This window comes from Oryzias melastigma, linkage group LG22, assembly GCF_002922805.2.
Source record: "Oryzias melastigma strain HK-1 linkage group LG22, ASM292280v2, whole genome shotgun sequence".
Taxonomy (NCBI): domain Eukaryota; kingdom Metazoa; phylum Chordata; class Actinopteri; order Beloniformes; family Adrianichthyidae; genus Oryzias; species Oryzias melastigma.
This window is the reverse complement of record NC_050533.1, coordinates 6,007,074-6,031,767: the sequence shown is the minus strand read 5'-3', so window position 1 is coordinate 6,031,767 and position 24,694 is coordinate 6,007,074. Positions and strand designations below refer to the sequence as shown.

At 36.9% G+C, this 24,694-nt stretch overlaps 1 protein-coding gene across 3 annotated transcripts in view; it reads left to right on the top strand.

Moving 5' to 3' along the window:
- The window catches only part of fndc3ba (fibronectin type III domain containing 3Ba), a 136,069-nt gene that overhangs the window by 93,939 nt on the left and 17,436 nt on the right, over positions 1–24,694 (top strand). For all 3 annotated transcript variants that reach the window (XM_024268406.2, XM_024268429.2, XM_024268438.2), the window contains 17 exons: positions 2,134–2,192; positions 4,531–4,682; positions 4,772–4,831; positions 5,893–6,031; positions 7,309–7,362; positions 7,436–7,560; positions 9,216–9,390; positions 10,167–10,253; positions 12,103–12,238; positions 12,317–12,388; positions 14,818–14,936; positions 15,022–15,127; positions 15,687–15,859; positions 16,274–16,387; positions 18,641–18,790; positions 19,875–20,155; positions 23,427–23,645. In XM_024268406.2, the coding sequence (XP_024124174.1) occupies positions 2,134–2,192; positions 4,531–4,682; positions 4,772–4,831; positions 5,893–6,031; positions 7,309–7,362; positions 7,436–7,560; positions 9,216–9,390; positions 10,167–10,253; positions 12,103–12,238; positions 12,317–12,388; positions 14,818–14,936; positions 15,022–15,127; positions 15,687–15,859; positions 16,274–16,387; positions 18,641–18,790; positions 19,875–20,155; positions 23,427–23,645 (2,221 nt within the window). The remainder of the gene's footprint in view (positions 1–2,133; positions 2,193–4,530; positions 4,683–4,771; positions 4,832–5,892; positions 6,032–7,308; positions 7,363–7,435; positions 7,561–9,215; positions 9,391–10,166; positions 10,254–12,102; positions 12,239–12,316; positions 12,389–14,817; positions 14,937–15,021; positions 15,128–15,686; positions 15,860–16,273; positions 16,388–18,640; positions 18,791–19,874; positions 20,156–23,426; positions 23,646–24,694) is intronic.

The window sequence follows — 24,694 nt, the reverse complement described above, 5'->3', positions numbered from 1 at the left end:
GCTAATATTTCAGCTACAAGCTAGCTATTTTGGCTAATTTGGGCTTTTTTCAGTTTTTAGGCTAATTCGGAGTTTAGCTAATATTTCAACTACATGCTAGCTATTTTGGCTAATTTGGGCTTTTTTCAGTTTTTTAGGCTAATTTGGAGTTTAGCTAATGTTTCAGCTACATGCTAACAATTTTAGCTAATTTTGTTGTTTTTTTCAGTTTTTTAGGTTTATTTGGAGTTTAGCAAATGTTTCAGCTACATGCTAATTATTTTGGGTAATTTTAGATATTTTTTGTTTTTTAGACTAATTTGGAGTTTAGATAGTATTTCAGCTACATGCTAGCTATTTTGGCTAATTTAGGATTTTTCAGTTTTTAGGCTATTTTAGAGTTTAGCTAATATTTCAGCTACATGCTAACTATTTTAGCTAATTTTGTTTTTTTTCAGTTTTCTAGGTTAATTTGGAGTTTAGCAAATGTTTCAGCTACATGCTAATTATTTTGGGTAATTTTAGATATTTTTTGTTTTTTAGACTAATTTAGATTTTAGATAGTATTTCAACTACATGCTAGCTATTTTGGCTAATTTAGGCTTTTTTCAGTTTTAAGGCTAATTTGGAGTTTAGCTAATGTTTCAGCTACATGCTAGCTATTTTGGCTAATTTAGGATTTTTCAGTTTTTAGGCTATTTTAGAGTTTAGCTAATATTTCAGCTACATGCTAACTATTTTAGCTAATTTTTTTTTTCAGTTTTCTAGGTTAATTTGGAGTTTAGCAAATGTTTCAGCTACATGCTAATTATTTTGGGTAATTTTAGATATTTTTTGTTTTTTAGACTAATTTGGAGTTTAGCTAGTATTTCAACTACATGCTAGCTATTTTGGCTAATTTAGACTTTTTTCAGTTTTTTTTGGCTATTTTGGAGTTTAGCAAAATGTTTCAGCTACATGCGAGCTGTTTTGGCTAACTGTTTTCAGCATCTTCAGCTATCAGCACTAGCATCTTTTGCGGCCAAATTCAGCTTACAGCATTCACACTAGTATTATTGTAGGTAATACTATGCATCTGTTTTTATTTAGTTAAGATATGTGTTTTACATCCTCTTTGCGCATGACCCGATTAGTCGACTAATCGGTAAAAATAATCGGTGATTAGTCGACTATTAAAATAATCGTTTGTGGCAGCACTACTTAAAAGCATAAAATTGAATCATGTAATTGCATAAAATTAAATTAAATACATAATATATATTAAAACTAATAGAACAAATAAGAAATATGATCCCTTTTTGACTCATAGAGCTGAAGTTTCTCCCTGTTATTGTTGGTAAACATATAAAATGAAGTTTGTATTCAGAACACAATAAGCTGTGTGGAAAAACGGCAACAGCCGCGCTGATGTCAGATGTTTGTGTGAATAATTATTCTCAGGTGAAGCAACAGCTGATTAAAAAAGATAAATGCGAAGGATCAGCGTCATCATTTCCTGGAACAGATTCTTTCAGAAATGATTCCTAATTCATGAGTCATCTTTTTGTTTTGGTGATCCTGGTGTGATTTGGTCAAATTCTGTGACGAAGCGTTTCAGTGGAATTCTGGGTAATGTTTTGGGTTTTTCTTTCCACGTTTTAGACGAGTAAGGTACAGAAAAACACGTTTCATGACACTAAAGTTTGTTTTTACTATGATTTTCGTCCCAGAAGACTGAAACATCTGAGTTCATAAATGCATCGAAGTGTCTTTTTTTTCCTAAATAAATTCCAGGCTGGCTGAGATTTGGGAGAAAATGTGCAGACGATTTCTTGCACACAACATGTGGAAATGGGAAACTGCCTCTTCTAGTCATTTAACAGCTCTGTTTTCAGCAGCAAAGCCAAAACTGATTATGTGGATCTGTTGTGAAACTTTGTATGGTGAAATTTTTCTGTTTTTCTTTCCTGTTTCAACCCTTAAACCAATCAGTCAGAATCCCGTTCTGTTCTCACGTTGGATTTACGGCCCAATTCAGATTTCCCCACAAGGATTGTCAAATTTTCCTGAAGCTTCCTTTTGAAGCCTTTCTCATAACTCCGTTTGGGATAATGAGTTTTGATAAGTTATTCCGCTATGTTAATTGCTGTTTTTTTGCCCTCTCTGTCTCCTCAGATCATGACTCAGAGGGGAAACGTGTTCAAGAAATGCTGTCTACAATCGAGAAACCACAGGTTTGTGTCCACCCAATTCCAACCACCTCATCTTATCAGTGATTTAAATGCATCATGATAGCAGCTGTAGGTGAGGACCGTTTTCAACCACAGTGAAGTTAGCTTCTGATTCACGAGAGCACTAAAGGAACATTCCACTGTATTTTACACACGTCCAAAAAACATCCTGTTCAAGAACCGCTGAACCCAGACTGCTCAAATCTGGATTCAATTGTGCTTTGGAGAGTAAAGAATACATTGAAAACAGTCTCTGATTTGTGAAAGCTTTATTTGATTTGTGAAAATGTGAAATAGAATGATTTTATCGCATTTTTCACACTTAGACCACCAAAAAACAGGTACTGTTCAAAACCCGCTGGACGCAGACAGCTCAAACCTGGATTAAATTATGCTTTGGAGAGTAAAGAATACATTAAAAACGGTTTCTGATTTCTGAAACCTTTATTTGATTGGTGAAAAATGCAAAAAAATCATTCACTTTCAGCAGTTTTTTAACAGGACCTTTTTTTATGTGTTCTAAGTGTGGAAAAACGGGATAAAATCATCCAATTTTAAATTTTCACAAATCAAAGAAAGCTTTCACAAATCCAACGCTGTGTTTAATGTGTTCTTTACTATCCAAAGCATAATTTAATCCAGGTTTGAGCAGTCTGGGCGCAGCGGTTTTTGAACAGGACTTGTTCTTATGTGTCGGAGTGCCAAAAATGCGATAAAAATTGTCCTATTTCCCATTTTCCCAATTAATTTTTTTTTTCATAAATCAGAGATAGTTTTTAATGTATTCTTTACTATTCAAAGCATAATTTAATCCAGGTTTGAGCAGTCTAGGCGCAACGGTTTTTGAGCAGGACCCTTATATTAAGTGGTCTAAGTGTGAAAAATGCAATAAAGATCATGCTATTTCACATTTTCACAAATCAAAAACATGTTTTCACAAATCAGAAACTGTTTTTAATGTATTCATTATTATCCAAAGCATAATTTAATCCAGGTCTGAGCAGTCTAGGTGCAGTGGTTTTTGAACAGGGCCTTTTCTTATGTGGTAAAAGACCCAAAAAATAAAATAAAAATCCTCTTACTTCAATTTTTTTTACAAATTAGATAAAACTTTCACAAATCAGAAATCATTTTAATTTTTTCTTTACCATCAAAAGCATAATTTAATCCAGGTTTTTGAACAGGACCTGTTTTTTGGTGCTCCAAGTGTGAAAACTACAGTACTTTTGCAATACTTTTGCGAATCCTCAAACCATTTTAACTCCATGCTATTCCTGAAGCCGCCACTAGAGGGCAGCATCGCATCATTCACTTTAGTTGTAAAAAGAAGCTGTTATTCCTCCTCCTGGTGGGAATGTGAATGAATGAGGCCGCGGGAGCAGACGTGCTTTGCTAAAGAGGAATTGCTCGCTCACAGTTTAGGAGCCCGGCCAGCAGGCCGTGCAATTGAACACTTTGACATAGTTTGTAACGGGTGGAAATGGAAAAGCAGCAGTGACAGACTCAGAAATTGCAAAATAAAAGATGAGCGCGCTGCAGAAATTTGTCAGCCGGCCTCAGATGACCCCTGAGCTGACACGGCCTCGGTATGAGCTGTGAAGGAGTTTAATTACCGTTTCGTGACACTCTTAAATTGGAATTATATTTATGTGTGAGCAAACACATTTATAATAGAATCTTTTTGCTTTTTTTGTTAATATCCAGCAATAAACAATAACAAATCAACAAAGAGGATGAACTTTAGCTTCGAGCTAAAGGGGCAGATTTTTCATTAAAACCCTCCCACATAAATATGGCTGTGATTGATACTCCGTGCACAAACATACATGCTGGGAAATTGGTGTTTATTTTCACTGGATGTTGTGACCTTTGTAATGCAATCATTAATCTCTCTTGAGATGGAGAGCAAAAGAGGAGGCAGAAAATGGGAAAATTCCTTCGGTTTTTGGACCGCTTCCTACCTTATGTATGTCGTTTTCCTGGTTCCTTCCTGTTTTTCTGGTGGAGGGATTTGAACATCGAGCTGGAGAGGAAAAGAGTCATCGCGTTAATCACTTTTATCTGATTTATGACTCAACAAAACATCAACAGATTTGTCAAAATTTCACTTTAGAAGCAGTTTATCTGCTGTTTTCAGCTGAACAGAGGCTGAACTTTAGGATTCCTATATAAAAAGCTGAACAGAATTTTAATTTGATTCTCAAATAGAAAATAGAATATTGGATTTCATTAATACATATATATATATATTTAAAATGATTGAATTTTCCATCCATTGTATTGAAGTGGATTGAGCTTTTGCACAGAAATGAAGGTAAAAAATTATTCGTTTTTTTGACAGGTGACCAATATTCAGGCGCGGGCTGCTCGGCTGTCGTGGGCCCCCCCAGCTGGGCTGGTGAACAGGCATAGTAATGGGATGCCGGTGTCCTGCTCCTATGAGGTCTCTCTGTCGGATAAGGGAAAGGACGGAAAGTATCGGCTTATTTACAGGTGAGCGTCTGGGCTTGGCTGAAGGACAAAAGGCTGCGATTTAGATCTGCACATATTTCAGTCTTTGGTCTTTTCTGTTTGTCTCTCAGTGGTGAAGAGTTGGAATATCATCTGAAAGACCTGAGGCCAGCGACAGACTACCACGTCCGGTGAGAAAAAATCTCTTTTTGTTTCTCTGCTGAGGTTTTTTTAAGGTGCTTATTTGTGAAAAACCAGAGGCTGTTCAGATTAGATCAATACATACTTTCAAGCATATAAGGGGGCAGAATTCTACTAAACACTCACATAATTTGCACCAAAAAAGTGACATTTTTAAAACAAGTCAAAAAGATCTAGAATTCAAGATGTTTTTCTATTGATATAAGTGAAAAAATGCAAATAAAAGTAGGATTTCTTAGAATAAGTACAGATGTCCTGTCCTTTAAAGACAAATATGTCATAAAATTAGCTATAGATGCACATATTTGTTTATTTTTACATTTAATTTTTATTCCATTAAAGGAAAAATATGCAACACAACCTTGTAAACTCAAACATGATAGAAAAACACTCAAATCAGGAAAAGGGAACAGAAAGAAGAATATTTTCTGCCCCTTTTAACAAATCAATAAATCAAACAGTAAGAAAGAAAAACACAAAACATTCTTCTGATTTAATATACAATAAGAGAAGATTGGGAAATAAAGAAAACAAATTTACAATTACAAACATCAAGCAGTTTTTATTGATACCAGATAGATTTAAAGTCATTGATTTTACTGTTTTAATGTATTTTTCTATCTTTTTAGTAAATTTGGAGGGAGACATTTCACATTCACACCATACATACATTTTAAAATATTAAAGTTAACAAGATCATAACATTTTAATAATTTAAATTTCATAAATAATGGATTAGACGGGTCTTTATAATTACTATTTAGGTATATTTATCTGTTAATAGGACATTTGTGTCTTAAAATCGGATGGTATTGCTCAATAAATGAGCTTTTCATCCTTAAAGTAACATTTATAAGCACTTTTATGCCCAAATATATCCAATTTTAAGAGCTACAACAGTCCAATTGCCTTTTTTCACATGAATTCCTTTCAAAATAAAATACACCCTCTCGCATATGATCATTTCAATGAAGTAAACATAGTAGTAATAAGCAGTGATGCATGTTGCTGATGAATGTTGCTTATAATGTATCATGCGCTTCATTTTCAGGGTGTCTGCGGTGTACAACTCTGTTCGGGGGTCATGTTCTGAGCCCGGTTCTTTCACAACGCACTGCAGCGTCCCCGATGTCCCGTTACCCCCGAAACTGTCCCAACGCTCTAAGACCACACTCAGCCTACAGTGGAAGGTACAAGCGCTCACTCATGTCAGTGATGACATCATGTGACTTAAGCTTTATGTAAATGTGTCCCAGGTTTAAAAAAAAAAAAACATTTTTTCTTGTTATTATGCAAGGCAAGTTTATTTGTATTGTATCGTCTTTATAGATGTCGTAATCATCCTGCAGTTTAGTCTTTCTCCATCTGCGCTCTGATCCCCAACATTCTCTTTTTCCATTCTTTACGAGTTTGGGATTTCTCCATGGAGATTTTTTCTTTCCAAAGATCACCTTCATCTTACCTTATTAGTGAAATAATCTGTCAATAGAATGAATAGAATTAGTCTTGGTAAGATTTCTTCAAATAAATGTGACTTTTTCTCTTTTAAGACTAAATTTAATTCTTAAAATTAGCTATAAACAGTCATAATTAGGTATTTAGCTCTGATAATTAGAAATATTATTTCATCAAGCAAGTGTATGTTATGAAAAAAGTAATATATTTAAAGTAGGTATATTTACTCACATTCTAAACTCCAAAAAAATTACCCAGAATTCTTATTTTACAAAAAAATAGTGTCTGAATGACGTGTTTTCTTAAACTCCGATTATTTGACTGTTGAAAAACCTTTTTTTTGATAAGAATATTGTTCTTGCAAGACAGGAAAATATTTTTTTTCCTGAAACAAAGATCTTTTTACTAAATTAGCATTCAATTATTGTTGTAGGAATTGTTTTTTTCCTAAAAAAATCGACTATTTTAAACACCCAACTATCCTTATTTTAAGACCAATTAAAATAAAACAAAAATGTCATGTTATAAAATAAAGTTGTCAATATTATGTGTACATTATGAGTATAAAATAGTTTTTTTATAGATATTACTTAAAATAAAATGTTATCAAGATAAAATTTTTCAAGATATTAATTATTTAATGTCTTAAAACAAGGTGTTAAATCTGAAAAGTTTCTGGTCTTGTCTTATTTTAAGTTTGATGAGATATTATAACTAGCCAAAAATAAACTCCTGATTTTCAGTTTTTCTGCTCGCTGCTTGATTTTTATCATCTAAATAGACACTTTGACTTCCTTCATGATGCTATCAGAGTTAATCTCTGCATCCTCGCTGACCTCTGCTGCACAAGTCCCCCATTTTTATCTGCTCACTCTGCCACTGATAAAGAGGAGCATCAATCACCTCAGACAGGAAATGAGGTTGATCATGAAAGCACAGCGGGTATTTTGTCAAGTCTTTCAACCTCGCCTAATCTCTCCTGTGTCTCGCTGTCCTCGCTTGAACCCTGCAGGCGCCAGGCGACAACGGATCCAAAATTGTGAACTACCTGCTGGAGTGGGACGAGGTAACTAATTCCTGAAAGATGGAGCGGCGCGGCGTCTCCGGTTTCTCACCTTTTTTTTTTGGCTCCTCCCCAGGGAAAGAAGAACAATGTTTTCAGAGAATGTTACTTTGGGAATCAGAGACATCATAGGGTGACGCGGCTGTTCCCCGCCTGTTGCTACACGTTCAGAGTGGCGGCGCATAACGACATTGGCACCAGGTACTGCCACCCATTCATGCATGTGTTATACACACAGGTAGTGCTGGCACAAACAATTATTTTAATAGTCGACTAATTACCGATCATTTTTTCCAATTAGTCGACTAATCGGGTCATGTGCAAACTGGATGTAAACACACGTCTTAACCATCATTATCTTTAAACTAAATAAAAACTAGATATATAGCACTACCTGTGATAATGCTAGTGTGAATGCTGTAAGCTGAATTTGGCTGCTGAAGATGCTAGAGCTGATAGCTGTGGATGCTGAAATTGATAACTGAAAACGCTGAAGCTGATAGGGAGCTAAAATATTAGTTAAATGCCAAATTAGCCAAAAAACTGAAAGGAAAAAAAGAAAAAAAACTAGGTTGGCAAAAACAGCTAGCATGTTACTGAAAAAAATTGCTAAACTTAAGAATTTCCTAAAAAAAATGGGGAAAAAAAATTAAATTAGCCAAAAGATAAAAAGAAAAGCCTAAATTTGCCAAAACAGTTAGCATGTTGGTGAAATATTAGTTAAATGCCAAATTAGCCTAAAAACTGAAAAAAGCCTGAGTTAGCGATAATAGCTAGCATGTAGCTGAAATATTGTCTAAACTCCAAATTTGCCTAAAAACACATACAAAAAAACTAAATCAGCCAAAACAGTTAGCATGTAGCTGAAATATTAGCTAAACTCCAAATTAGCCTATAAAACAAACAAGTCTAAATTAGCCAAAATAGCTAGCTTGTAGCTGAAATGTTGTCTAAACTCCAAATTAGCCTATAAAACAAACAAAAAGAACTAAATTAGCCAAAACAGCTAGCATGAAGCTGAAATAATAGCTAAACTCCAAATTAGCCTAAAAAAACAACAAAGAAAAGCCTAAATTAGCCAAAATAGCTAGCTTGTAGCTGAAATATTGTCTAAATTCCAAATTTGCCTAATAAACAAACGAAAAAAACTAAATTAGCCAAAACAGCTAGTATGAAGCTGAAATATTAGCTAAACTAAAAATAGCCTAAAAAATCTTAGTAAATGCCAAAATAGTCCAAACAGCTAGCAGAATGCCATTAAAACTAAACTTTACTACACTCTGACTCCATATAATATACAGTAATGACTTATCGACTATTAAATTAGTCATTGACTATTTTAATAGTCGATTAGTCGTTGATTAGTCGACTAATCGTGGGAGCTCTACACACAAGCAAATGACAAAGCATGAACATAACCTCAATAAGACATGAAGGGAGAAAAGATGTAACTTTTTTAAGCACTTTATTATGCACCGCTGTGATAGAAGTATTGTCAAGCCCTCTCCTCTTCTCTCACACCTTATTATGTTGGCATGATAGAAAGAAAGAGACTCAAAGAAAGGTCAAATCAACCTTTAGCCTGCTTTAAATGTAAAGGCTGAAGGAGCTTTCACAAAAATATTCTTAATTACTCTCTTTCCTGATAAGAGGATGAAATTGCAGAGGTTTCTTTTCCCGCGTGTAGATTACCCTTCCTCCACTTTTGATTCAGCTGGTGTCCTCACCCTCAAACGCGGTTTCAGCTCCGCCAAAATAAACACTCCCTTTCATTTCGACCTCATCTCCTCCGGCTCTGCACTCAAAGTGGAGCGGACACGTCCGCCTGTCTCTAAACTGCAGTGTCGTTTGTGCAGCGGCTTCAGCTCGGACGTGGCGTTCTACACCGTGGGCACGCTGCCCGCTCTGCCCCTGGCACCACGGCTGGTCAGGGCGGGGGTGTCCTGGGTGACCCTGGAGTGGGCGCGCCCCGATGGCAGTTCCAACGAAGAGCAGCTCAAGTACACGCTGGAGATGCAGGAGGACAACAGCGTGAGTGCCGTAAACACAGGAATAAAACTGTCACTGTGGTAAACACACAAGGCCTTCAGCTGGTTTTATCATTACAGTAAATAAAACTACTTTTTTTATAGTCCTGGCTGTACTTAGATTCCCTGAAAATAATAGAACATTTCCCTACCTTTTTAAATTTAATATATTAAACCAAAAATAACGATTGTCTGCTGAAAAAAAGCTGTAAGTAACTAAAATAAATTATTTTCTAATAATACATAATGCTAACGTCTGCTAGCTTGATGCTAATATATAATAGGATTTCACAGAGGATGGCTAATGCTAACAATCGGTCAACCTAAACATACATTTCTGACTAAATGAACATCTTTATAAACTCACAGATATAAATTCTCAGAAATCTTTTAAGGAAATATTTTTTTAAAGTAACCATTTGTGGTCTAAAGCTAAATTTTTTACTCATACTTTCTTTTTCTTCTGGAATAAGCTGTAATGCTATAGAGTGATCGCCACCTAGTGGCCAAACTGAAACGCCCTCCAGGAGAAGCAGAACAATTGTTGGAGCTTCTCTGTTATATATTTATGTAACACTATAAGATAATAAAATCCCTTCATTACTTTTTTTTTATCTTTTTTTTCCAGTTCCAAGTTTTTAGTTTCAATGCCACAATAGACTTCTGTCTTTTTTCTTAAATATTTTTTGCTGAATCAAAAGTAATATATATATTTTTGACATATTATGGTTAAAAAAAGTCATAAATCCAAACCAAACCAGATTTTTTTCCTCTCTCCAGGGAACCGACTTTCATCCAAAGTACACTGGAGAAAACTTGACCTGTACTGTACAAGGCCTGAAGAGAAGTACACAGTATAAATTCAGGGTGAGTCTTCATTTTTACATACCACTGTAGTAAATATAATGTAGTTCAAACCTAGAATTTTGACATCGAAAATATATTTACTTTTTAGTGTTTTTATCACTTCATTTTTCTGTCACTAATGCTTTTTATCCAGCTGGATGCAAAGTCTTTTCAGTAACACAAACTGTAGAGTGGTTACCCAGAATCCATCAGTAGCACTGTAGCTGCCACCAGAGAATTGGCTGCAATTTAACGTGGGAAACGAGGCAATTCAGCTGCTATTTATCAAGAGGAGAGCTCTGTTCGGTTCATCGGAAACCTTTGATCAGAACTGCGTCTAACGTGAGGAACCTTTTGAGACTGAATGTAGCACATCTCTGTGAGCGCAGACGTCTTTGACGACTCTAGATGTGTTCGATGAAGCTGCTCAGGAGGAAGAAAGAATATACAGAGCAGGGGTGTCAAAGTTAATCGCACAAGGGGCCAAAATCCAAAACACACCTTTGGTCGCTGGCCGAACAGGATAAACATTTATTGAACACTCTAAAACTACATTTTTTTAAATTTTAAAACAAATGTATGAACTAGATATATAACATTACCTGGAATAATGCTAGTGTGAATGCTGTAACCTGAATTTGCCCGCTGTAGATGCTAGTCCTGATAGTTGAAGATGCTAGTGATAGTTGATTATGCTGAAATTGATAGCTAAAAATGCTGAAGCTAATAGCTGAAAACAGGGAAGCTGATATTCAGCTAAAATATCAGTTACATACCAGATTAGCCTGAAAAAAAGAGAACTTAGGTTAGCTAAAACTGCTATAATGTAGCTGAAATATTAGCTAAACTCCAAAATAGCCCAAAAAAACGGAAAAAAGCCTAAATTAGCCAAAATAGCTAGCATGTAACCAGTAGCCTAACTCCAAAACATATTGCTAAAAACTTTTTTTAAAGCCTAAATTAGCTAAAATAGCTAGCATGTAGCTGAAAAGGAGCTGAACTTCAAAATTGCCCGAAAAACAGAAAAAAATCCTAAATTAGGCAAATTACGTAGCATGTAAACACTAGCCTAACTCCAAAACATCCTAAAAACTTTAAAAAGCCTAAATTAGCTAAACCAGCTAGCATGTAGCTGAAATATTTGCTAAACTCCAAAATAGGCTAAAAAATTTTAAAAAGCCTAAATTAGTTGAAACAGCTAGCATGTAGCTGAAATATTTGCTAAACTCCAAAATAGGCTAAAACATTTTAAAAAGCCTAAATTAGCTGAAACAGCTAGCATGTAGCTGAAATATTTGCTAAACTCCAAAACATCCTAAAAAACTTTAAAACTGAAATATTAGCTAAACTTACATACAAAATAAAAATATTAATCAATGATAATATAATTAATGAAAATGAAGACATTGATAAAATATTTTGATTGTTATATGTTTATATGTGAGTTAGTGTATATATAAATGTACATAATTGTATTCGCTGTTCTTTTCATGAATCAGATTTATTCTGTTTTTTGTTAATGTTGCTCAGTATAGTCAATGAGATCATTGTATATTTGATTTGGGCTGAAAAAGAACAAACGGGCTTAAACTTGATGAGCTTTTAGCTTCATCCAAAGCCCTTTTTCAGACTCTGAACATATTTTGTTGCATTCAAGATTGATTGTGGGATAAATTGCATTGTTATATTTTTGTTTGTCTGTTTTTTACTTTTTGTTTTTCTTGTTCGAAAATAAAATTATAAAAAAAAATAATAATAATAATTAAAAAAACGACAACATAGCCCAAAAATGTTTTAGTAAATGCCAAAATAGTGCAAAAAGAAGATTGTCCTGAGTTCACTGCATCTCCTAATCTCTCTGTTCCTGCAGCTCATAGCGTCAAACATGGAGGTAAGGAGCAGTCCAAGTGAAGTATTGGTGTGCACCACCAACCCAGACAAGCCAGGCCCTCCATCTACACCCCGTGTCACCGCGCCAACGCCCTACGCTTTCACCGTCACATGGGGTACCCTGCTCAAACGAGTCCTTTTTTAAAGAAACCTACAAGAAAAAGACGTTTTCATTTAATCTTCTGCTCCCACAGACCCGCCCCAGGACAACGGCGGCGCAGAAGCTCTCTCGTACCTGCTGGAAGTCTCAGAGGGAAGCTCTGAAGGTACGGAGGTTCATTCAGGAGCTCCTTTTATTCACCACACAGCAACTAATTTGATCGTTTAGACTGTTTTTCTTTTTTTTTTCTTGATCGTTTAGACTGTTTTTCTTTTTTTTTTCTTGGAAGAAAAGCTGAAGCTCATTTACTTCAATTTACCTGGAAACCAAATGTTCTCCAGTTTAATTAAATGGTATCCTAGAAGAGTGGTCCCCAACCTTCTCCAGGCCATGAGTCAGTTTAAATTCAACTTTATTTTTAGGGACTGGTCCAAACGGGGCTGAAGTTTGCATTTTTAAGATGGAAAATCTATTTTCAAAATAAAATGCTGCTACGAAAAATTGAGTTTATAAGATTTTATGAAGATTAAATGAAACAAAGTAGTTTATTTTGTAGAAGTCATTTCTGATTTGAAATAATTCCATAAAGCAATCATTTAAATTTTTACAATATTATTATTATTTTTATGCCAATTTAACACTTTATTATTATCTTTCAGGGCAAAAAGTTTGATTATTTTATATAAATCCTCATTCATTTGGTATTTTATCAACACAAAGGAACATTTTCTGTGCTGAACGGATGTCTATAATTCAGCCTTGCTGTAAATCAGGAACTTTATTTTACTTAATCTTCATTCTCCGTAAAGTGTTTGAACTTTTTGATGAAGATTTTCCCTTTAAAGGGTAACCAAACAGAGCAGTTTTAGGCTGACTCCACCCACAGCCAAAATGTGAAAATCCAACGTCATGATCTGCAGCAGACGTTGACCAATCACAAAATACAACTGTAATACCTCGATTCAACCTGTAGGGGGCAACACACAGACGCTTCTTGACAATACTTTCAAGAGTTAAACAAGTTCATTTTAATTTGTCAAAAATTTAAAATGCATTTAAAGCCCGATTTTATAGAGGTCAACAGCCATAAAAAAGTTGATTTCGGGTTTGATTACCCTGTAACAGGATGGATACCCTTGTATCCATCAAAGTGGAGGCTAACAACTGGATGCTAACTTCAGACTTTTAAGGTGAGATGGATAAATAAATTCAAATTAAAATGACTCAACCGTCGTAAAACTGGTATTTTCTCAATATAATATAAATGTGATTCCACTGTGTCTCCAACTTTATTATCTGCGTGTGAAACAGTCGAGAGTCTGTCGCCGCGTATTTGCTAGTGCTACATGCTACTTGAGAACAACTGTCTTAATAATTTTGTATGTCGAGAAAGATTCCTGGTTTTGTGTGTAAATAGATTCTTCTTCTTTGGTTTTCTCGCTGACTTTTTTCTCCCCAAAGAAACTTTTCAAAAATGTTTTATTGTTTGGTTTTTGTTAGCTTTTGGCTACTAGCTTAGCAATCCAGCTAACCGCTTTTATTGTTTGGTTTTTGTTAGCTTCTGGCTACTAGCTTAGCAATCCAAGTCACAAATTAACAGAACCTGTAACTTCCTTTAGGATCAGAAAAAAACTGAAATATTCCTTGTTAGCAATAGAGCTGCCATGATTAGTCGACTAATCGACGACTAATCGACTATTAAAATAGTCAGACTAGTTTAATTGTCGATTAGTCGTTAATTTATATGATATGGAGTCAGAATGTAGTAAAGTTGAAAGTTATAATAACATTCTTCTAGCTTTTTGGACTATTTTGGCATTTATTAAGATTTTTTAGGCTAATTTGGAGTTTGGCTAATATTTCAGCTACATGCTAGCTATTTTGGCTCGTATTGGCATTTTTTTGTTTTTTAGGCTAATTTGGATTCTAACTAATATTTCACCTTTGTGGTAGCTGTTTTGGGTAATTTAGGATACTTTCTTTTTTTAGGCTAATTTGGAGTTTAGCTAATATTTCAGCTGCATGCTAGCTGCTTTGGCTAATTTAGGCTTTTTTCAGATTTTAGGCTAATTTGGCATTTAGCTAATATTTTAGCTGGCTATTAGCTTCAGTATTTTCAGCTAATAGCTTCAGCAACTTCAGCTATCAACTTTAGCAGTTTCAGCTATCAGCTTCAGCATTTTCATCTATCAATTTCAGCATCTTCAGCGGCCAAATTCAGCTTACAGCATTAGCTTTATCGCAGGTAATGCTGTATATCTATATCGGCTAATGATGGTCAAGATGTCTGCTTCACATCCAGTTTGCGAATGACCCGATTAGTCGACTAATCGGATAAAATAATCGGCGATTAGTCGACTATTAAAATAATTGTTTGTGACAGCACTAGTTATCAAATGTATTTCTTTATTTTTTTGTCTGTAGCCCGGTACCGGTCCGATCCGGACCGGACCACTGTCCTAGAACGACGTAGCACCACGTCTGATGCAGTTCCTGCAAAAGCAGTCGATGTATCTGCAGAAATATGTGCAAAAAAAGCAGAAATGTGCACATTTTTCCAAACAGTTGGGCAGTTATTCTCATGTGTTTGTGCAGAAAACCAGTGGGAGGTCGCATACAGTGGTCCAGCGACAGAATGTGTGTGTGAGCGACTGACACCCGGGACCTTTTACCGCCTGCGCGTGTGTAGCATCTCCACCGGCGGACACAGCCAGGTGAGACACGCTCCCGCTTACTTCCAAAGCAAAAGATCTCCCCTCTAGGATCAGATTTAACTGCTGATTCTCTCTGTTCCTGAAGTGCACCGTTAGCGTTCCGGTCCGCACTTTAAGTGTTCCGCCAGGTCCCTGCAAGCCGCCAAGGATTGTGGGTAAACCCAAACACAAGGAAGTGCAGCTAGAGTGGGGTGAGTAGAGAACACGGGGATGCCGTGCTCCATCAAACCTTTACATATTCGGCGAGCTAAATCACCTTCTGGAAGCCTAATTTGTTTCTCTGGCCGGAAGTGAAGTCAACCATGTTTCGTCTTAATTGAGCCCCAATTCAGCTCATTAGATGTCCAAACTACGCCCGTATGTGGTTTAACTCGCCTAATGTCAGCCCATTATTGCAGATTGGTACGGTTATCTGTTGGCAGCCAAAAGGCTGGCAGCCGGCAACGGCGAGGAAGTTGCTTCTTTAACCGGCTTCATGCAGCTGCTCGTTTCTCTAATCAGCTCAAATTCAGACAGCGCCGCTGCAATTATTGGCTGCAGCTGAAGGTCAGACGGAATATATTGAAGGGTTTTCCCCAATGCTTTCATCATTTAGTACTTTGCGAGCAACATGAAGCAGAGAAAATAATTATCAATCTTTAGAAGATTCTAGAATAAACCTGTAATAATCAAATTTGGTTTTGATTTCATCTTAATTTAAGTAATCTGACACTAAATTGTTGTTTTTTTGCATTATTGTTGTACCTGCAGACTCTCCTGTGTGTGAAGGGGTGTGTGAAGAGTGCGTGTACAGCCTGGAGATGAGTGAGGGAGACGCCACTCCCGCAGAGGTGTACCACGGCCTGGAGCTGCAGTGCACGGTGGCTAGCCTGCTCCCCGGAGCGACGTACAGCTTCAGGCTGAGAGCCGCAAACGAGGCAGGGGTGAGGAAGCCGCCGGTTGACAGGAAGCATCCTTCGTGAAAGCAAAAAATAGAAATAAAAACGGCAAAAGTGAACGATTCCCAGAGGGAAATCCATGGGCGTTAGAGGAACGCTGCTGACGTCAGTGATTAATTTACCACCATTATGGGGTTATGAGTGAAAACAAACCTTAAAAAGGATTTGATGGAGCATTTAAAATGATAACTCAACAAGAACTGATTCATTTTTTAAGATAGACATGAAATAACCTTTTTTTTTGCATATGTGGTTTACTGAATCTGCTGTAATGAATTCACAATAATCAGGAAAGTTTTGACAACTTTTTACATTTTTTTTCTCTGCAGCCATTTTTGCTAAAACAAATGAATGCATTTACTTTAATTTTAATGGTTCTTTTTTGTTTGTTTCCTGCAGTTTGGGCCATTCTCTGAGGTGACTGAGGTAACCACCGCAGCGGGACCTCCTGGCCAGTGTGGGGCGCCACTTATCACTCTTACGAGTAACACCTGTGTATCAATCAACTGGGAGGTGAGATCAACTCACAAAAACATGATTTTCTTTTTATTAAAAGCATTGTAGTGAAAACGAAGAAATGATGGAAACAGGTTTTTTTTTAATAGTTCGCCTCTGATAAAAAATTGTGTTTTTAGTGCTTTTAACATGAACCGGTTTAAATTAGACTATATTTTCACGGGTCGCTTCGAGGTTTTTAAGCTTCCGGTTTCTGAAAATCTATTTTTAAATAAAATACTACAAAAAGTTTAGTTTAAGTGGAGGCTAACAACCGGATGCTAGCTTCAGCTACATCAGACTTTTATGGTTTGATGGAAAAATAAAGCAAAATAAAATGACACAACCGTCATAAAAGTGGTATTTTCTAAATAAAATATAATATAAACCTAAATCCACTATGTCTCCAACTTTATTAACTGTTTATGTGAAACAGTCGAGAGTTTGTCGCCGTTTATTAGCTAGAGCAACTTCTGCTACATGAAAATTGTCTCAATAATTCCGTATGTTGAGGAAGACTCCCAGTTTTGTCCGTATTTCCCTTTTTTTAATCTTTTGGCTACTAGCTTAGCAATCCAGGTAGCCGCTTTAAGTCACGTGACCAAGATGGATGTTGTGAACAGAATCTGGCAGTTTTTTAAAAATAATACTTCTGTCAGGATCAGAAAATAAACTAAGCGGAAATAATCCAAGTTAGCGCGTGTATTTCTTTATTTCTGCCCCGTTCGAGGGTTGGGAATCACTGTTTTAACCTGTTCCTGTTGCATTCTTTTATGTATATAAAGAAAATTAAGCCTAAAATTGCATTTATCAGTATTTATTTATTCAAGTTGCTATAAATTAGGAAATAGTTTGTAATTTTTACATAGAAAATGCGCTTTTTTTACTGAATTCAAGACTTTTTAATGTTGCTCCTCAACTGTAGATAAATAAACCACAAAAAAATGTTTTCTTACAGTCTATATTTCCTATTGTAATTTTTTATAAAGAAGAGTTAAAAAATAGCCCCTGTTTAGCTGCTAATTGAAGGAAACCCTGTGATCCCTCTGTTCTTTGGCTTACATTAATGTAGCATTAAATTGGTTTTCTGCTTTCAGAGAGAAAGCCTTTGAGGTCGCCGAGTCTTGAATCCTTTTAACCAATTTAGTCCTAACATGTTTTTATCCATTACAACCTGCTGGCGCACACGGGGCTTTTACTTTACATGTCATGTAGGAGGAGACCTGGACATTTTTGAAAAAAACTACCCCAAAAAAGAAAAAAAATCATCATTATTCCCCTAAAGGGACATCAAAGTAAAATAAATTAATAAATGTAATTTTTTTTAAAATAAAAATAGACAAAGGTTCAGTAAAAGTTACTATCTGGAGCGCACCAGTTACTATCCAGATTTTTTTTTTAACTTCAATTTTTAGAAATAAAAATGTTTTAAGTGGTGCGCACCAGATAGTAAGTGGTGCGCACCAGATAGTGACTGGTGCCCACCAGATAGTAAGTGGTGCGCACCAGATAGTGACTGGTGCCCACCAGGTAGTAAGTGGTGCGCACCAGATAGTGACTGGTGCCCACCAGATAGTAAGTGGTGCGCACCAGATAGTAAGTGGTGCGCACCAGATAGTGACTGGTGCCCACCAGATAGTAAGTGGTGCGCACCAGTTACTAAGTGGTGCCCACCAGATAGTAAGTGGTGCCCACCAGATAGTAAGTGGTGCGCACCAGATAGTGACTGGTGCCCACCAGATAGTAAGTGGTGCGCACCAGATAGTAAGTGGTGCGCACCAGATAGTAAGTGGTGCCCACCAGATAGTAAGTGGTGCCCACCAGATAGTAAGTGGCGCCCACCAGATAGTAAGTGGTGCCCATTAGATAGTGACTGGTGCCCACCAGTTAGTAAGTGGCGCACACCAGTTAGTAATTTTTTTAAATTTTTTTTACTTTAATTTTTTTTTTCCGATACACCAGTTAATAACCAGAAAGAAAAAAAAATTACTTCCATTTTTGGGAAAAAAAATTTTTTTTGCTTAATTTTTTCCTTTAATGTGCCTTTAGGGCCTCCGTACTTTGGGGATTAATACACCCAATCATTATTTTTAAAAACATGCTTTTTTAAATGTGCCCCCACCATTTGTGTGAGCAGCGTTTTTTTAATGAAAAACACAGTAATGAGAGCTGAGCCGGACAGCTAGCAGCAGGTACATGTTGCATCCAGCGGTGTTAATGTCAGGTGTGCATTGATTTCATGAGCTGATCGCGTGTTTCCATTTGCTGCAGAGCCCCGAGGGTTCGGGTACAGACATCTCTGAATATCGATTGGAGTGGGCGAGGGAAGATGAACCCATGGAGCTCATCTACTGCGGGCCAGCCACACAGTGTGAACTGTCAGACCTGACGCCTGCGACAGATTACTGCTGCCGGCTACAGGTAACAAACACGTGAAAAAACTACACGTTTTTATGTAATAAAGATTCCGACTGGAAGAAACAGACAAACAGATGATGTTTGGTGCATAAATAAGAGTGTCTAACGCACACACAAATCTGATGCCCCCTCTAAAACTACATCCAATAACATCATGTTTTATGGCCTCTTCCTTTATTGGCTCATTTATAACGGGGACACAACAAAGGTCAGCCTCATTTCCTCTTCACTGGAACGCTCCGTGTGCGCCGACGGTTTGTCCGTGGGTTTCCAAACACACACGTGTTCACATGACTGTTATGATGCTCGACCACAAAGTTAAGAAAATTAACTACTGTGGTAATAACACCGAAAATGTGATGTTTTAAGGACTTGAAAAGAAGCACATAAATAAAAAAAAAGAAACTGAGTGTTCATGACCAGCTGATATTATTAAATTCATGCTAAAAAAGTAGCAGGAATCACTTTTGGTTAAAAATGTTCAATAGCTCTAAAGATATTAAAAGATAAAGTCACTAAACTTGACTAATTATCACCTATATAACAAGAAAATTGTTATTTTTTTCCTAGTTTATATTTGCTCTATTTTTACTTCACAGAAGTGTTCTATTGAAGTGTTTAATGATAAAATAATGTTAATAAAATATAAATAAACAACAAATCATTCAATTTGTTAATGTCTTAAATGTGTCGGATCGGGACTTGGATACACAAAATGACTCGGAATCGGATCGGGCCCAAAAAAACCCTGATCGGGACATCCTTAGTTTTAACTAAAGTGTGTAATGATGGAGTTTTACAACCTTAAAACATCTCTAATCCAATTTTGTGGATTTTCTTTATTAGATTATTTCTAGAAAGTAACTCCAGTGATAAACGAGGGAACTTTATACGGAGGTGATTGGATGCACTAAATAGATAATAGATAAAAACTGCTTTAGAAAGTAAAGTTCCATATTACTTTATCCAAAAGTCTTAAGATTTTATGAATCAGAAGTATTTAAAGCTGATTCGGTTGTTTTCCAGAGTCAGTCAGGTGTTCAGTGGAGGTGAAAACGTCTGAACTGATAAAATGACTTTTTTCCAGGCGGTGAACCACGCAGGCGCTGGTCCGTACAGCGAGCAGGTGAGCTTCCGGACACCAGCGACGACCCCCGACCAGGTGTCGTCTCTCGCGCTGCTGGACCCGCCGTCGTCCCCGGAGACGAGCCACTCCCCGTCGACCTGCCTCCTCCTGAAGTGGGAGGAGCCCAGCAGCAACGGTGCGGACATCACGTCGTACCTGATCACCGTGGGGGACCAGACCATCGCCGTGGAGTCGGGGACGAGTCACCTGGTCACAGACCTGCAGCCAGACACCGAATACAGGTGACTGATTAAGACGGAGCGGAGGTTTCAGAATCTTTTCTGTAATTAACACTCGCTGTCCTCAAAGTGGGGAAAAAGACGTATTGATCCCCAGACCCCGCCCCCAAAATGACTCGTGTTTCATGCAGAGAAGCAGCCAGACTCTCCTGGTTGACTGAGCTCCCACAAGTACTCCTTAGAGTCTTTTTATCCTCTTTTCTGAGAATAACCTTCAGTCTGACTCCTAATGAAAAACGATTCTACTTCTAAATTCTGACTGAAAATATGAATAGTCTAAAAAAAAAAAAGAAGTAGTAGTAGTGATGGTCAAAGACTATCCAGGGTGATGACTCCGTGATTAACCAGACTGCACATAAGATTGTAGTAATTGAGAGCATCATTGGTGGAAGAGCGTGTGGGATGTTTGTGTGAGCTGTGATGTAACCCAGCAGTAAACAACTGCTTAGTCATCAGTATTCTCAGCCACGGCGGCGGCGGCCGTGGCGACCGCTCCGTGTGTTTGTGTGCACACGATGGCGTGTTGAGTACCCTGAAAGAAGCAGGGAGTTCATGCTGAAAGCTGTTTTCATTCCAGCCTCGTTTCTGTCCCCGTGTCAGACTGCTCTGTTGCACAGCGGCCGCCAGTGAGTCCAAAACACTGAGTTTTTGTGTTTTTCCTGAGTGCGACATGTGTCTTTTATCGTCCTGCTCACTTCTTTTATCGTCCTGCTCACTTCCAACACTTCTAGCCTTTAATCAGCAGTAAGTAGGTGAGGAAAACTTAAAGCTTAAATACTACTGGTTTGTCTGCAGTGCATCTATATTGGGTTGAAAAATTAAAATAGTCGATGTTTTTTTTTTAATTTGTTTAATCAAACATGTTAATTTTACATATGGTTATATATTACAATCACATTTGATATGATTTTAAATATAGTAAATGTTACAGCCGTGTTTTAAAAATAGCTGGTTGAAGCATTACTTATTTAAACTTCTCCTTGATTCTTTATAAATTTACTGTCAACTTTTAATAACAATCACAAGTTAGACTTCATTATAATATTCTTTATTGACAGAATGTACAGTATACATAGAATAATTGCCACAATATTTACATAAATACACACGTTTACGTCGAATTTGCGTCTTAAGTTCGTCCGACAGAAGCTTCTCGCAGGAGTTCTATTTCGTGTTTCTTAAAAAGCTGAAGAAACAGGAAATAGGTCTGGGTGTCAAAATAAAAATGTATAAAATTATATTTTAAATGTACACAATTAGGCACGTTAACACCGCCGTCCATTTTTGCCTCAGGTGGTGAAAGTAAATTTTGGAAGTACTAAAAAATAACATAATTTATGACATAAAACATGCATTTTACAAGGAAGAAGAGGACACGGGGCTCGGTTCCTAAAGTATTGGATGTTGATCACAAACTAAATATCGGTATGGCGAACTATCGCGATATTTCACCGATTAGCGGTCCTCTCTTTCCCTAAATCGGTTTCCTAAAATAATACCAAATATGTCCACTAGGGGGCACTTCCATGGCATAGCCAAACCACCATCAGTTTTTACAGGACCAGTACGTTTTTAGCCTAAATTCCTAAGAACAGAGTTGCACGGGTACAGTACTCACCACATGCTCCGCATACAGATGAAAATGCAGAGCGGCTGCTCTGGCCTTCGAGCCTCTTTTTCACGTCTGACCCTAGTGTTCAGCCAAAAAAGTGTATTACTTATAAAAAATGTTGTTTTTAAGTTGCAGCTATTTCCCTTTTTAAATAAAAGTTTTCAATGTTTGATTGATTTATTTCAAGCATTGTTTAAAATACAGGACAAAACACAAATACTTCAAACTCATTACAGAAATATTAAAATACATTGATTAGAAAATGGAAAATGTGCAAAAAAAAAAATCAAAACACACTTATGTCACATTTGGTTGATTACATTTTGTAATAATTAACAAGTGGAGTTTGCTTTAAAATGAGTAGGAAGAAGAAAATGTATATATTAGTTCATTCTGATCAGAGTCAAATGCAAGTTTTTTATTCCCAATAGCAAAGTAAAGTGATTGTTGATTACAACATATTTTTTTTCTAAAAGTCTTTCCTTTATTCATTTTGAATCACCAGCTGTATGAAAACTAAAAAAATAAAAATTGTGTAAAATAAAGTAGAAACAATAAACTAGTTTAAAATAAAAGTTAATCAGCAGAACGAACATTCATTAATTCTGTTTCTGAGATGAGACACACTCAGGCAGAGAATCTCAAACTTTTTCTCCCAGTTTTTAACTCCACCCGTCTGAGTATCACTTAAAAAAAAAAAGAAGCTGACGTCCTTATTCATCTCAATCTCTACACGGTCGTTCGCTCGATTGCATCGTAGATGGATAGAAGAAAGCTGCCCTTTCTCCTCCTCCTTCACCTCCACGCAGGTAAAGGTTACAGTAACATAAAGTCAGCAGTTAAATGTCACAATGTGGATGTTTTCTAGCACGGAAAATAATCCAATAACGACCGGCGGGTAAGTGTGGAAGCGGGCGGGGATTCCTAGAAGTGAACGATCAGGAGATTTCAGGAATGTTCTTTCTGTTGTTTATCAGAAGAACTGCAGGTTTTTATCGTCTGTGTGATGAATTACTGTCTTATTGCTGCTTATGTTTTTTACAGAATCGTCTAAATACAAGTTGACACAGTTCTGCAGATGTTTGTTCACCTCCCAGCAAAGCACTCTGGGAGGTGAACTCTAATGAAAATTGTGTTCTTGTAACATTTTTCTCATGTATAAAATTATTTATTTTTTGTATTTTTAAATTCAAACTGTATTTGATCAGGAGCAGATGAAAACTGGTGGCTTGAAAAAGCTCAAGTTTGTGACGGCCATGGGCGGGCCAAAGTCGTTTTTCTTTATTTCAATTCTAAATCCTCCACAAATACATCCAATAACGTCTTTGTTTTCCTCGTCTGAGCTGCCATCTGCCTCAAAACTGCACGTCTGGGTCGCTTCGATAGAGTTTTGCTATGCTAATGTTAGCTTGGGCTTGTGGGGCCCTTGTTGCTAGTGGGAGAGAGTGTCAACAGAGGCATGCTGGGAAGTTAGTGGGGCTAACTTCTGCACCAACACAGCCCAAAATTGATTTTCTGATGACTTTTTGATTTTAGCTACTAAAAAAGGGAATAATCATAATAATATAAAAAATATAGTTCAAATGTGACTCTAAAAACTTGCACCAAACAATATCAAAAAATCAAATTTTAAAGCGACAATTCCCTTTTTTTCATGTCCAGTGTGCAGATCCATGCAGTGAACGCCATCGGCCCCGGCCCCTTAAGTGCGCCGCTTTTGGCGAGGACACGCCCCCTCCCTCCACTCCCGCCTCCACTGGAGTGTTCGGCTGCCGGTCCTCAGAGCCTGAAGCTGAAGTGGAGCGAAAACGCCGGACACGCTCGAGCTCTGCTGGCGGACGAGATCGCCTACACGCTACAGATGGAGGACAAGAACCACAGGTGAGCAAGTACAAAATAAAGCCAATTATAATATAAAAAAGAGCAATTATGCATAAATATTAATACATGTTTTTAAGCACAAATAACTAGAAGTTTCAAATTGTTGTTAATCTCAGACAAAGCGTTAATTTTTCTTTACTGCGTTAATAAGCTATTATGTAAACAATAATCCGACAAATTGTTCATTTGTTTTGGTCAATAGAGGTCTGAGTCGAACCGTTTTGTCTGTAAAGTTCATTAATCTTTGATAATGCACACTTCAAAGCGCATTATCACGAAAGAAATACATATTAAATTAGTTATTAGTACTTTAATCTTATTAAAATTTTAAAGTGTTCGAGGTTGAATCCACTTTCAGCCCGGATTTGAAAAATGCAAAAAAGTGGGCGGGGCTAAAGGAAGTTAATTTGGGTGTTTCAGAACAAATTAACGGTTTCAGGGGATACAAATTCTGGCTGGGAATATACATTTTGGCACAGCTGAGGGTTTGTCTGAAAGTGGTAAAACGGAGCATCATAGCTAATAAAGGCTAGCATTTTAAGCTAGCAATCCAGAGTGAAACGTTTCTTGTAAATCCATCTCCAGGACGGAGCTCTCTGGGTTTAGTGCCAAATGCACTAAACCACTGTGGCCTAACTTCCAAGTCCACCAGAAAGTTGTGCAAGACGGGAGATTTTTGACAATCAAAGGGAAAACACATATAAGTCTTGCTAAAGCTAACACGCTAACAACCAACCGTAACAGAATCAAAGATGGGCGGGGCTTTTCTACTGGAGCTGCACAGCTTGATGGCCTCAAACTTGTGAAATGACATGGGAATTACACCAGTTGACCAATCACAAAATTCAATTGTAATAACTCGCCCCAACCTGTAGGGGGCAGCACGCAGGCGGTTTTAGACCTTAATCTTAGAAAGAATATTTAAAAATTCAACAGGGATCACTTTTAAGGCCCCATTTATTGAGGTCAACAACCAAAAAAATGTGATTCCCTGTTTGGTTACCCTTTAAATTTAAGTTGTTTTTTGCTAAATGGTGACTATTTAAAAT